The sequence below is a fragment of the Pteropus alecto genome, unplaced genomic scaffold, assembly GCF_000325575.1.
Source record: "Pteropus alecto unplaced genomic scaffold, ASM32557v1 scaffold81, whole genome shotgun sequence".
Taxonomy (NCBI): Eukaryota; Metazoa; Chordata; class Mammalia; order Chiroptera; family Pteropodidae; genus Pteropus; species Pteropus alecto.
Window position 1 is genome coordinate 16,507,574 of NW_006433378.1, and position 14,564 is coordinate 16,522,137.

Consider the following 14,564-nt stretch of genomic DNA (forward strand, 5'->3'; position numbering starts at 1 on the left):
GTCGCGCGCCCCAGGGGCCCGGGCTGTTCCTGTCTCCCTTGGCTTCTTTCCCTCACTGACCCCTCATCTACTGTCCGTCGAGGTTCGCAGCCTCTGCTGTCGGGATGTGATCCTGACGCCCCCGGGATTTCCGAGGAAGATGCGAAACTAGTCTTGCCGACTCAGCGATTCGCTCTCAGTTCAAATCCAGTTGTCTTTCTAGAATTGCGCCATACATAGTTGCATCAAAGCCATTTGTAAATGCGTATGGTGGCCATTGTTTTTTTTTTTTTTTTTTAAAGAAGTAGTATATTAATTAGCTCGCCAACTTCTTCAGTTTTTTTTTTTTTTGTAGGATAAGGTTTGTGTTTGTATTTAGCGATCCTAGTTTGGTTAGGTTAACGGCAAGGAAGACAGTGCTTAACAGTTATTGTCTTGCAAGATAATTAGTAGTAATTTAAAAATACACGCAATAGATCTGACTGGTGGGAGGAGCAAAGATTTAGAAAGGTTCACTTGATGAAAGTGACGTACTGGGCAGTGCTAACATTCTTAGATACTATAGTCTTAAACTTTAGAAGAAACTGGCCAGCTCTTTACAAACTAAGGGAATAACCCCTCTCTCTTAAAGTTTGATCCCGGCTTTCCATGCTTATTTATTATTACACATATTCTGACACTAGGTGGACTTAAGTCAGTTTTACCTGGATTGCACATATAGGACTGTGTGTTATGGGGCGATATACAGTCTTGAAGTAAGAAAATAACCCAGCTAGATGTTGAATTAACACAAGTCATGAGAGCATGTGGAGGCTGAATAGTAAATTAAAGCTGTTTACTTTAATCTCCCTTCAACTTTTATTTCTAAAACTCCAAATCTACAGGAGAACTGAAAAATTATACAATGAGATTCTACAATGAACACCCGGTAGGGAGGAGGTCACCAAGTGTTCATCTTTGTCCACACTTAAGCTTGCTTCTTGTCAACTCCTCTTTTTCTTTCTCTCCTCACCACCTCTCTTTCTCTCTCCCTACCTCCCCATGCACACGCAGATGTATGTGCTTTTCTTTTCCTTTACTGTTGACTTAATTTTTAAAAACGAAAATGTCTTAATTTCTTGAGGTTTTTGAAAATATTTTTTAGCTTGAGAAAATGTGCAATTGATCAGGCGGGTACTCCCAGATTACACATATTTGCGTTAAAAATATGTTATATATTATACATTTTATGTATATTTTACAACATATGTGTTTATATTATATGTTTATATTATAAATACATATATTTATCTTTTATTGTTTTTATTGGGAAAAATTGTCCTAAATTCTAATAATGTGTTCCAGTGAAAAATAATCCTAATCAAGTTTATCTGTGGCTCCAAAAGAGAATGTTCAACTGTATTTTATTGAGTACAAGCCTGCCTTGGAGGTTTTAGTTAAATTTAAGTTTAGTTTGTATTCATTTTGTAACCCCAGGGAGAAACCAGAGCATCAGGGAGCAGCCCTAGGATGGAAAGGCTGCAGGTAACAGTTCTCTTTGCCATTTTAAGTTTGGACAAAGAATCCTGGGGAATTGGTTCCAGAAAAAGAGCTAAGACTCACTCAAGCATTGATATCAAAGATTTGGACAATTTCCAAATCTCTCCTTTGCTTCCCTAGACTAAATTTAGAGAACTGAGAGAGAGAAAAGAGATCCACTTAGAGACTATGAGTATTTTTTCCAAAAGTATATTGAGTTCATTTTTTTTTCTTTATTTGGCACCTTCTGGGGACTGATCTATAAATTTTTTAAAAGTCACAGGACGTTTCTTTTTTTTGACAACTCCTTGTTTTAGTGCTTATATCATGGAGAACCACAAGTATCCCTTCTGGTAAGCCTTTAGGTCCATTTCTTAGCCTTTGATTACTTCCTCATATATTTTTCTTCATTTCCAAAATTCCCAGAAAATTCACTTGCTTTTTAATCTTTTTTTTTTTTTTTTTTTGGTTATGAAGATAGGAGTGGACCTCCTTGGTAGACCTCCCTGAAAATAAAACAAAGATCTTCTCCAGTGCCGCTCTGCTATAAACCTTAGTGTTCCTCACTTTTTTTTCAGTACAGAACAATTTATACAATTTATACAATATTGTGTGTGTACATTATTTTTGATCTTAACTGCTACCAGCATTCCATGGTGTATGCTACTTTCACACTTTTCTTGTCTCACAGTACTTGTATTGGCTCCAGCTTCTAGCTATCACCAGCAAAGCTGCCCTGAACATCGTTGTCAATCAATGAGACTGTCTCTGGAATGCTTATCTAAAGGCAAGATTGCTGGGTCATAGGTATAAGCGTATGTGATTTGGACAAGTGCTGCTAGATTTTTCTCCACAGTAGCTGGACCTGTCTGTACTCCATCAAGAGGCAGAGGATTCTTAATGTCCCATGTCTGCTAATTCTTTTCAGTATTCAACATTCCAATTTCTGCTGCACAACAAACACACAACATAAATGCACCTGGTAAAAAGTGGTAATTCCTTGTTTTAAATTGCATTTTTTAATGATTTGAATATGTACATTTCTTTTGGTTTCCCTTTATGTGAATTTTTTTTTCTTGTGTTTTATCTGCTTTTCTAACTTGTCCTGACTTTTGGGAGATTGTTATTAATTTAAAAGAGTTCTCTGTCTATTCCAATTATTAGCCCTTTATCATTTTTGGATATTGAAAATATCTTTTCCACACTGTAACCTCTTTAGTGAACATAAATCTTAATTTTTATATAGTCAAATCCATTTTTTTATATGGTTTATGTTTCGGGAATTTAAGAATTTCTTTTCTATCCCTAGACCACAAAAGAATGCTCACCATTTTCTTCTATTAGCTTTATAGTTTTACCTTTCGCATTGTCTTTAAGGCATCTGGAGTCAATTTTATATGGTGTGTAATAGTTCTTATAACATTTTTATTTTTTCAATACATATTAATAGGGTGCCTACTAAGGGTGAGGCATTGTTCAAAGTACTTTTATACATCAGTAAACAGATACTCCTTCCCAGGTGGAACTTATGTTGTCCTGCATGGTTGGTCCCTACTGGGTCACCACCACCTGTTTTGCTGTAGTGCTCAGGATGAATGCCACAGTTTACACATAGTAATCTTAAGGAATAGACTTTACTGGTGAAAGGGAAGACTTAGAGAAGAAAACAATAGTTCTTCACTTTTTTCATTATCTCAAACAAAAGTCTGCTGGCGCCTAGACAGTCTGCTAGATGTGCATGCTGTATATCTTATATCTGTTCTATAGGAGAACCCCACTCTCTTATTGGTCTTTGTTCTTATGGATGTGTGTGTGAGAGCAACCTTAAATGTAGGAAAAATCAGACCGCATTCTAGATTTGGATGCCAGCTATTTATATTCTAAATTGTCAGAAAACCAGCTCTCTAGCAGTTGGAGATGTTGGAGTCTGAGGAGAGTTACAGCCCTTTGCAAAGTGAGAAAGGAGACTATTTCTTAATGCTACTGTAATAAATTACTACCATAATGTGCAAATTGATAATTCTGTTACTTTATTTTGCTGATTTAGAATATTGCACTGGCACTTAAAAGATATGTAATTTGTAACACAAATAGCTAGGATTAACTTTAATTTTACATCATTCTCAGTACAGTGCTAATAAGGTACATTCTTTATTCTGCTAATAAAGTATAGCTCTTAACTGAACAAATCATTTCCATGTTGATTTTTCAGCTACAGGTTTGACTGTTATTAAGACAGTTGCTGTAATGTAGTTGACATATCTTTCATTTGATTTTGCAGTAACAAGTTAATTTATTGGCTGAGATTGGCCTGAAAAACAACAACTCCAATGGAATGATGAAGTCATGTTAGACTAATAAACACTATCTTAATAAAAGCTAGTTTATAAATACCATCTGTGGATATTCTTTTATATGTGAAGATTGCTTTCTCATCTTCTACTTACTCTCCACTTTTATTTGAATTGGGTGTATACTTCTTGTGTGGCATTTTTGTTTGTACTCATAATTTCAAAATGTCTTAAAATTTAACTCTTGCAGGGCAGAGTTTTTGAAATACTTCAACCATGACTAAAAGAGAAGCAGAGGAGCTGATAGAAATTGAGATTGATGGAACAGAGAAACCAGAGTGCACAGAAGAAAGGTTGGTGTTTTCTGAATTTACCACCTTTTATATTATCAACACACCTAATTAAAATTAAGAATCAAGCCAGAATTCTTTTGGGGACTTATTATTTTTTTTCAACTGACCTCAGCATGTATTGCCTTTTTTCTTCTGACTTAATGAGTTTGTAGCTGGGAGGGAAAGATATTTTTAAACTAAAGATAGTAATAAGAATAACTGATAATGACCAAGCACTTGATTGTGATGATTTTTATCTCTTATGACAATGACACTGTTTTGATTTTTTTCTTTTGTTAGTGCTGGTTACTTTTATTTCAGAAAGTTTAATTCACAGCCTGAACTAGTTTAGCAAATATATATAACTGCTATAAACTAGTAACTGTCAGGTGTATTTGAATATATTAGACAATAACCTGCACTTGGAGGCCACATTGTATTTGAGGAGACATACAGGTACATGAGTAGTTATATGCACAGTGCTAAGCATATCGAGCAGTGAAAAGTGTTAGTTCTTGGAACAGTAATGGACTATTACTGACTCTATTAAGGAAGGAGGGCAATGGTAATAAATTCAGAATCCAAGGGGGAGAGTATCAGCAAAAACAGAGATTTGGGAGTCAAGAAGAAGGCTAGGCTTGATAGTCCTACTTTACTATGTAAAGCAGGAGATGAGATAATATGCTAAAAGTAAAATAGTAAAGACTAAATAGGACTAAATAGTAGAGAAGGTTTAGAATAACTGATGAGAATGAACAAGATTACTAAGATTAAATAGGATGCTGAGAGTTAAGAATGCAGCTGAGATTTAAGACTTTAAAAAAAAATTTATTGTAACAATTCTTACCATGAGATCTATCTTCAACAAATTTTTAAATGTACAATAAATATGGTGTCGTTAACTATAAGCACAGTATTGTACAACAGATCCCTAGAACTTATTCATCTGGCATAATTGATGGCAGTTGATTAAGCATATCCCCATTTTTGTTTTGTTTTGTTTGGCCAGCAGTCTGTAGTTACTCATGCCATCTCCTCTTCTGTTCAGAGGAGAGGTCTGTCTGTAGCTCAAAAAACAAACCTTATCTTGTCCTCTACCACCATGCCCTGGCATAGGAATATTTTCTGATGAAAAACATCTAAAATGTCTTGACATGACCGCCTGAGACACCTTAAATTTTTAATAGAGCATTTCAACTTATTTGATTATGTATGTGATTTTTCATGCCTCTTGTATGTATGTATATATGTGTGTATATTCATTCATTCATTCATTCATTCACGTAACAAATTATCCCCAAACTTAGTTCTGGTTCAGGGTTTTTCATGAGCTTGAATTTAAGCTCTTAGTCTGGCCTACAGTCATCTGAAGAGTTGACTGGGACTAGCATATCTGTTTCTAAGATCACTCATGAGACTGGTAGCAGCACCACTCATTTCCTCACCACATGGGCTTCTCTGCAGGGCTGCTCACGACATGGCATCTGGCTTCCCCTAAAGTAAGTGGCCTGAGAGAGAGTGCTTACCAAGATGGAAGCTGCAGTATCTTTTTAAATAACCTAATATAAGAAATGATATATCACTTCTGCCTTAGTCTTTTGTTCACACAGTCTAACCTTAGTAGAATGTGAGAAGGAACTATAAACGAGTGTGAATATTAGGAGGTGAGGATCATTTGAGCCACCGTGGAGCCCAACGTGTATATATTTATTTTTACACACACACACTCTCTCTCTCTCTCTATCTCTCTCTCTCCCCCCAACCCCTCCCTCCCTCTGTTTCTCTCTCTCACTCTCTCTCCCTCCCACCCCCCAACCCCCCTTTCTCTCTCTCTTTCCACAAAGCCTAAACTTTTTACTGTTTGGCCCCTTACAAAAAAACTTTGCTGATGTTTCTTGTTTCCTGTAGAGGTTGGTAGTTGCTATGTTGGCCTGGGGAGTAGCTGTGTAAGGGAGCAGTTGTTGTTACCCAGCTATAGCAGAATGTTGCTATGTAGGAATTTAGGTCCAGTGATGTGAGAGCATACAGATATTTTCAAGAGAAATTGATAATTCAGATTTTTATATTAAGTCTCCCAAGGTTTAAATGGTGGCAACAAAATGTTTTAAAATATTTTAAATATTGAGTTCATGTAAAATAAGTCTTTAAAAATTTGTCTTAAAGTGGCATCTGACTCTTAAAGAATCATTGTTACAAAAAAAGGAAAATATAGCCCACTGTCATAAAAATACTTAACCAAAAGGCCCAACTATTCTACCTTAACTAATAATAATAGTTAACTATTATTTAAAAATGATGTGTTTTTAAGCTTGAGCAGTCTTTTTTATAAGTTTTAAAAGTCTTAGGAGGAATTTAGGCTATATGCATTCATCGAATGTCATATATATTGCATTATACTTAGAATTTATGTGAAAATGGAACTTGACAAATTTTTAAATACATACTGGTTTTGACAACTGCAAATGAGATTTAAATTACATTTAAATTAAACATGTTGTGAAACCTAATTGAATTCCAGATTTACCAGTTTAGGAAATATTACTTGGTGTCTGTTTTCTGTTTTGCCTCAAATAAGGATTTACAAAAGATAGTAGAATTACTTACCAAAGATTTTTCCTTTAAGGAACTTACATTTCCATAGAATTAGAAGTATGAAATAGCAATGCAAAAGAGCCGTAAGAAAGTTTTAATTCTTTTTAAATGTGGTCCTATGCTGATTATAACCAGTAGTTTTCAGATTAAATTAAGTGGAAAGTTTTTATATGTTACATTTTTATACCTTATAATTTATATTTACTTAATTATATTTATGTTTGGAAGGGCAATTAACTAGTAATGATGGCTTACAGATTTTGAGAAGACTTTTAATCTTTCTTTCTGGGCCTAAAATTCTTCAAAATAACAGAAAATAAAACAGATGCAAACATTTCCCCTTAAATATTGTATACGGAATGTTCCTATTATATATACACATACATACAAAGATATATATATATAATGAGATATATTCCCAAGGGTGCTTCAAGTTAACATTTCTTTGTGCAGCTCAATATTCAGTTTGGCAACACTAGTTGGTGATGAGTCTATCACTATGAATGGTGTCTGTGCAGAAACGAGTTTCAAAGACCAGAAATGTGTTTTGCTATTGAATTTTGTTTTGAGTATATTATTACTTTAATACCTAGAATAAAAACGTAATTGTTAACCATTATATCCTTTAACATTTAGCATTGTAGAACAAACCTACACACCAGCCGAATGTGTAAGCCAGGCCATAGACATCAATGAGCCAATAGGCAATTTAAAGAAACTGCTAGAACCAAGACTACAGTGTTCTTTGGATGCTCATGAAATTTGCCTACAAGATATCCAGGTAATTTTATTTTTTTGAGATTTATTTCAACATTTAAGTCTATATTAGAAATATTTTTTGTTGACCTTAATCTCTATACCTGTAGCCTTTATCTATCTCACTAGATTTGACCTGTTATAAACTTTAAGCATTTAGAAATGAAAGCAATTCTTTCAGCAAAATTGTCTCTATTTAAAGTTATATTTAAAAGATTGAGTACTGAGTCAAATATTTCATTTTTTTATTTTCGCAAATATAAAATGAGAAATTTAAATTTGAATCAGAGCTTAAACATAAAGTAGTGGGAAGCACATTGACCTTGGAAGCTGAAGAGGCATGTCCTCCTTATCCTATATGTAACTAGCTTTTAACTTCTTTGGGCATTAGTTTCCTCATCTTTAAACTGAGATAATTTTACCAAATGATTTTTACATCACCTTCCATCTTTATTTGCTCTATTAGTAAATTTTAGATAAGAATTTATATGCCAATGTTTATATTTATTGGAGTTTATTACATTAGGATTTTACCTGTGATAGTAACAATATACTATGTTTGCGACATATTTAGTCTTTTTTTTTTTTTGGTATAAGAAATAGTAGCCTAGATCGGGTTGCTCAAATAGTTTCTCCAGACCTTCCTTGATCATATACTACAGTTTATGTGATTTTTTTAAATACTAACTTATATATATTGCTAATTTTTTTGATTGTTCAGTTTGTTTTATTCTTTACTCCTTTTCTTCCTGTATATTGTAGAACTTTTTGCTTTATTTTTAAAAATTAAAATCATGTCAACCATTTTTAAATAAGATTTTAATGTACAATAAGTTGAAATGTTTTAATGAAATTTGTGCATTTTAGTTGCCATTTAACCATACTTTTATGTTTTCCTTTTAATAAGTCTAATAAATGTTGGGGGAGGGCGGAAATTGCTCTCCTAAAACTAGAGAATGTAGGTGGGCCTAATAATATAATTTTAGGATTTAAGGTTTTCTTTTATTAACAGCGAAAGAATAAATTAGCATATTTTTGGAAGGTAATTTAACATTTAGTGTCTATTAATTTTGGATGTGAAATACCTAGCAATTTCACCTCAGTGAATTGTTCTTACAGAAATGCTCAACTGTCTGAGCAAAGCTGTATATCTGAGATGTTCGTTGCATGGTTGTGCAGAAACTGAAAATAAATGTTCCAAAAACAGAAACTTGGATAAATAAATTCTATAGATTGGAATTCAAAGCAGCCATTAAAAATTGGTGGACTAGAGCTATCTGGGCCGTTAATGTTGAATGAAAAACTGAACACAGAACACTTCTAAATTATCTTATTTAATCTTCATATCAGTCTTTGAAGTCAGCATATTCTTGATCACATTCTGCAGATGTAAAAATTGAGATTTAAAAAGGCTAAATAGTTTTCCCATTTGTAGCTACCAAGGGATTCAGTGGACCCAGGCCTATATGTCTCCAAAACTTGCTTCCCTTGCTTGAGGCAGAATTTTAAGTTTGTGTTGGATAACTCAGTGTCACTAGGCTTTACCCATTTTTCTCATATGTAAAATAAGAGGGAATCTGGACTTGATCTCTTACTTGTCTTTCAGCCCTAACATTTGTTGCTTCTTTTATAATACCTGGCCTAACCAAAATGAAAGTATAACCTGCAAAGTACCCAACCTACCATAGATTTTCCATAAATATTAGTTGAATAAATGGAAATATGCATAATTCATAGCATCATAGAATTCAGAGCTAACTTTAGATCTAAGTCATTGTGCATTCCTCCCTGTCCCCCCTTCCTCTCCTCAAAAAGGATATGGATATCAACTTCTGTTCTCCGTATCAGTTTATGCAAACATACATTCAGAGTCAAAATGCTTGCTGCTTGTGGTAATGCTTTTGTATTTTCAGATTAATACTGACTTGAAAGCTGATGGAACAGTTGAGTTGCACTTCTTTGAGGAGTATGACCCAGGATCAGATACCATGCTTGAGTTTTGTCCTTGTGCCAGATGGATCTTACTTAACTAGCTAGTGTATTTGGTACCTGAGAGCTCACTTGCAGAGTTATACATGCTATAGCTTCTAGTGGATAATACCAGAGTTTGCTGGAGAGGGAAGAAATCTTAATATGAGGAGAATTTTTAACAAAGTGTCAGGGAGCAAAATTGCCACATTTGACCTGTCTGCTGCAGGGTTAAACAGCTTGTCTTGCCCCTAATTAAGTTAGATGCATAGTCACTTAAGGTTTTAGGCTTTATATGTATGACATTTTTAATATAAGAAAATGTGTTTGTACTGCAACTACAGTATTTACTGAATTCTCGGCAATGAGAGTAGGGGAGTTTTGTACCTCCAGCTGTATATTATGCAGACACACAGAGATATACATTATTCAAGATAATTACAATGAAAAACTATTTTAAAACTGGTGACAGAAAATGTCTAAAAGTCCATTTCTTTTTGTCATCAATTTGTCATTGTGTGAAATGCATTCACTGTAAGGAGACATGAAAGAAAAATTGATATCGAAAGGATATAGAATTATGATTAAAGATGTTCATAGCTAGGTCACATAGTAAAGTCATAAGTCCTTTAACTTTATTAACATTGTGATTAGAAATGTAGAGTTAACCCTGATCTTGAGTGTATATCGTTGGTTACAAGTGAGATATGGCAGACATTATATTAATAAACATAAATTATCCCACTAATTAAATACTCTTGCTTTTTCTTGACAGATAAATTACATTATTTTCTACTTTAAATACTTTTACAGAATAAAAGTATTCTGTAAAAGTATTCGTTGCTTTTTTGCCATTATTTAAAATTGTAAACTATACACCAGAGCTAGAGAAAACCGCCATTTAAAATAAATGTTTATGTTGTCCTTAATTCTTACCACAGTGGTTAAAATATTTTCGATTTGGCAAAGAATTAAATGATTTGACAAATAATTAAATGTGTTCTTATAATTTAATTAGTATGCCTCAGTAATTAAGTCCTGTTTGGTACATCCATTTTTATTAAACCAGATGATTGTGTTAAAATAATCTTAATCATTTTACCCATGTTTAGCTGGATCCAGAACGAAGTTTGTTTGACCAAGGAGTAAAGACAGATGGAACTGTACAACTTAGTGTACAGGTAATTTCTTACCAAGGTACGTTAATTTTAGTGTAAGCTTAGCTAGTTTTTTAAAATATAAGAACTCAGTTTTATAAGTTTTGGGAGTTTTAGATGGTTGTTTAAATTACTTAATGTCATGTTATAGACATATTCATGCTTTTGATTTAACTTTTATCTGTCAAGGTGAAGCAGATGATATAAAACATTCTACCTAGTTTCATCAGGAGGGGATATATTATAGACTAGTAAGTAACATGATCAGAGAGAGGGCTGGAAGAACAGGTTCGGGTTAACTCTAAGAATGCCTGAGCCGCACAGCAGAACTGGACTGCCAAGAAAGCTGCTGCCCTGTTGTGATCTTGGGACCATGCTGCCTTTTTTAGTGATCCAGAGTAACCAAAAAAAATGGATGCCACGTGCCTACTTATCCCCTCTTAGCTTGTTTCTAAATAGAAGGCTTATGCCAGTGATTCTAGAGCTTACGTTACAGTGGGGACCCTTGCTGCAAGGAAATCTAGTCTCTGTGGTTTAGCACAAAAAGGAATTTGCAAAGAATGTTGATTGACCACACTTTGTTGATCAGCCATATCCATGTGATATTTTACAAATCTTGTGTAGGTACCCAAGTTAGAAAGAAAATTAGGAAACCATTTTTGGTGGCTTGAATTTTAGTTTTTTTTAATGTGGCTTATTGGGATTCCTAACCAGAGATTTAGATTAATTTTGATCTCTGAATATATAGTGCTTACAATCATGTTTCACAAACCAAAGACTATGAAAATGGTGGTTATCTACTATTGATCCTTAATTTCCCCAGAATTGTCCAGTGGTGGAAATATGAAAAAAAGTCTTTGTTTTTATCTTGAAAAGCCTAGTGACCTGTCAGTGCAAGTGTATTTAAAAAACGTTTACTTGATGAAATTTGAGTGGAGGATTAGGGGATAAATCTTAGGAAAAACATTTTTCAAAAATTCTAATTGTTTTTCTCATGCATATTTGAATAAAGTAACTTCTGTTTACACCACTTAGTGAATGACAGTATATTTTTCTGGAATAATTGGTTTTCACAAGAGATTGAAATTGTTTTGCTTTCTTTCAAATGCACTTTAAATTTTGTATAGATTGTAACAAAATCGGTGAGCAAACAGTATCTGTTAAGCAGAATGATAGTTTCTTAAAGCTGTCATTTTAACAGAAATATCTGATATTATATCATAAAGCTCTAGTTTATTCTGTTTCGAATATCTTAAGGATTTGGGTTTTTCTTCAACTGAAAGTGAATATCAGAATTTAATGATATAAATGCAGTTTAACACACTCGGTGTCCATTTATAAAACATGTGCTTTGTTCTTTAAAAAGAAAAGTAGTCAGTAAATAATTTTAATTTTTCAGAATTCTGAGGATGAGTAGCTATTCATTTATTCTCTCCCTAGACTAGTTTTTATTTTCTGTTCAACACTGGTACTTTTTTCTTAATGTTTGTAGTAGGGCTGTATATGTGTGGTGGTAGTGATGGTGTTTTTAAATTATTTTAGACTTCTAGAAAAGTTGCAAGAATAGTAAAACACTTCCTGGATATCTTTTACCCAGATTCCCCACGTGTTAACTTCATTATTAGATATGGTTTATTCTCTCCCTTGCCTCCACATTATATTTTTCGACCTCTTTACAAATAAATTGCAGACATGATATCCTTCTGTGCCTAAATACATCAGTGTGTGTTTTTTCTAAAAACAAGGAATTCTTTTACATGACCACAGTACGATTATCAAAATCAGAAAATATTAATTGACACAACACTGTTATCTACCAAAGTTCTATTGTTTTTATCATTAAATAGGAATCTGTTAAGTTCTCTAGACATAATGCTAGAAATATTTAAAATGAAGTTTTGCTTTACCATTTGAGAACATATAAACTAAATTTTGTTAGTGACTTTCATGTTTTCATTTAGATTTTTTTTTTTTAATTTCTGTTAAGGAATTGAACCAAAGCTCAACATCCTTGAAATTGTTAAACCTGCGGAAACAGTTGAAGTAGTTATTGATCCAGATGCCCACCATGCTGAAGCAGAAGCACATCTCGTTGAGGAAGCTCAAGTGATTACCCTTGATGGCACAAAACACATTACAACCATTTCCGATGAAACCTCGGAACAAGTGACAAGGTGGGCTGCTGCACTGGAAGGTTATAGGAAAGAGCAAGAACGCCTTGGGATACCCTATGGTAAGAAAATACATAATTACATGTTAGGTAGGATGAGAAGAATTAAGCTTGACGTAGAAGTTACTAGAGTGAGTTATAATCTGTTTTAAATGTAGAATTTTTAGGAAGAATTTGATTTTCTGTTTTGTTTTTTTTTTTGTATTAACACAAGATGGACAAAAACTGTCCTAGGTGCTGGGAATAAAAAGCAGTACAGTCATGCAGTGCTTAACGATGGGAATACGTTCTGAGAAATGCATTGTTCGGCAGTTTTGTCATTGTGCAAGCATCATAGAGTACACTTACATAAACCTAAACGATATAGCCTACTATGCACCTAGGCTGTACGGTATTGCCTATTGCTCTTAGGCTGTAAATCTGTATAGCATGTTACTCTGCCAAATACTGTAGGCAGTAGTAACAGTGGTATTTGTGTACCTAAACACATCTAAACGTGAAAAAGGTACAATAAAAATATGGTATAAAAGATAAAACATGGTTCACTTGTATGGGGTATTTATCATGGATGGAGCTGACAGGGCTGGGAGTTGCTCTGGGTGAGTTGGTGAGTGAGTACGAGTGAATGTGAAGGGCCAGGACACTACCGTACACTACTATAGACTTTACACACACTGTACTCTGAGACTGCACTATATTTACATAAAGATATTTTTATTTCTTCAATAATAAATTAACTTTCACTTACTGTAACTTTTTTACTTTATAAACATTTAATTTTTTTAACTTTTCAACTCTTGTAATAACACTTAGCTTAAAACACATTATACAGCTGTACAGAATTATTTTTTTAGATCTTTATTCTATAAGCTTCTAAAAATTAAAATTTTCTTTTACTTTTTAAACTTTTCCTTGTTAAAAAGGAAAGACAAACACACTCAGCCTAGGCCTACCTAGGGTCAGGATCATCAGTGTCACTATCTTTACCTCTACATCTTGTCCCACTGAAAGATCTTCAGGGGCAATGACGTGCATGGAGCTGTCACCTCTTATGATAACAATGCTTTCTCCTGGAATACCTCCTAAAAGACTCTATCTGAGGCCCCTCTAGAGAGATGGTGTCACTCTTTTTTATAAATGTGTCCATAGTGGGTTGCTTTGTTTTTTTAATCATAGATTTGCTCATAAGCAGATAATGTACAATGAATATTTATCTCCATTAATAAAAAGCTTTCAGTGTTGGGGTCCGTGTTTTCAAACTTTTTAAGGAGCTTGCTGAGTTCTGCAAAAGCTCCTGCTAAGCCCTTCACTGTGAATTTTCCTGGGAGTTCTTTTTCTTCCCCTGCAGTTTCCTTTTCTGTCGCCTCTCCTTCACTTGTTCCAACACCTCCTTGTTAGTCTGTTTCTCAGGAACCACCTCTAAGAGCTCTTCAGTGTCATCCTCATCCACACCCAGGTTAAATAGTTTCCCATCTCAACCACAGCCTCGTTGATTTTTGCAACCTTTGCACTATGATTTTCTGATGGCTACATCGCTAGGCAATAGGAATTTTTCAGCTCTGTTATAACTTTATGGGACCACTGTCTTAAATGCAGTCCATTGTTGTCTGAAACATTGTTATGCAGCACATGATTGTATAAAAAAAAATATTCTGCCCTTAGGGTATTCACACTGTAGTTGAAGACAGAGAAAATAGATGAAAAGAGATAATAGCCATAAAGGTAACATGTTTTCTAAGCTGCCAGTAACTGTTATAAATGAAACATGCTATTAGAATCTCAAAGGGCTCCTACTGGCCTG

At 34.0% G+C, this 14,564-nt stretch overlaps 1 protein-coding gene across 4 annotated transcripts in view; it reads left to right on the forward strand.

The window, feature by feature from the left end:
• Positions 1-14,564, forward strand: part of GABPA (GA binding protein transcription factor subunit alpha) — a 34,863-nt gene that overhangs the window by 840 nt on the left and 19,459 nt on the right. For 2 of the 4 annotated variants that reach the window (XM_006908240.3, XM_006908239.3), the window contains exons 2-5: positions 4,039-4,141; positions 7,349-7,493; positions 10,549-10,633; positions 12,581-12,826. In XM_006908240.3, coding sequence (XP_006908302.1) covers positions 4,065-4,141; positions 7,349-7,493; positions 10,549-10,633; positions 12,581-12,826 — 553 coding nt within the window. In that variant the 5' untranslated portion in view covers positions 4,039-4,064. Of the gene's footprint in view, positions 1-2,208; positions 2,285-2,444; positions 2,490-4,038; positions 4,142-7,348; positions 7,494-10,548; positions 10,634-12,580; positions 12,827-14,564 lie in introns of those variants that run through there. The other 2 variants (XM_015586532.2, XM_015586533.2) reach the window with 2 other exon arrangements.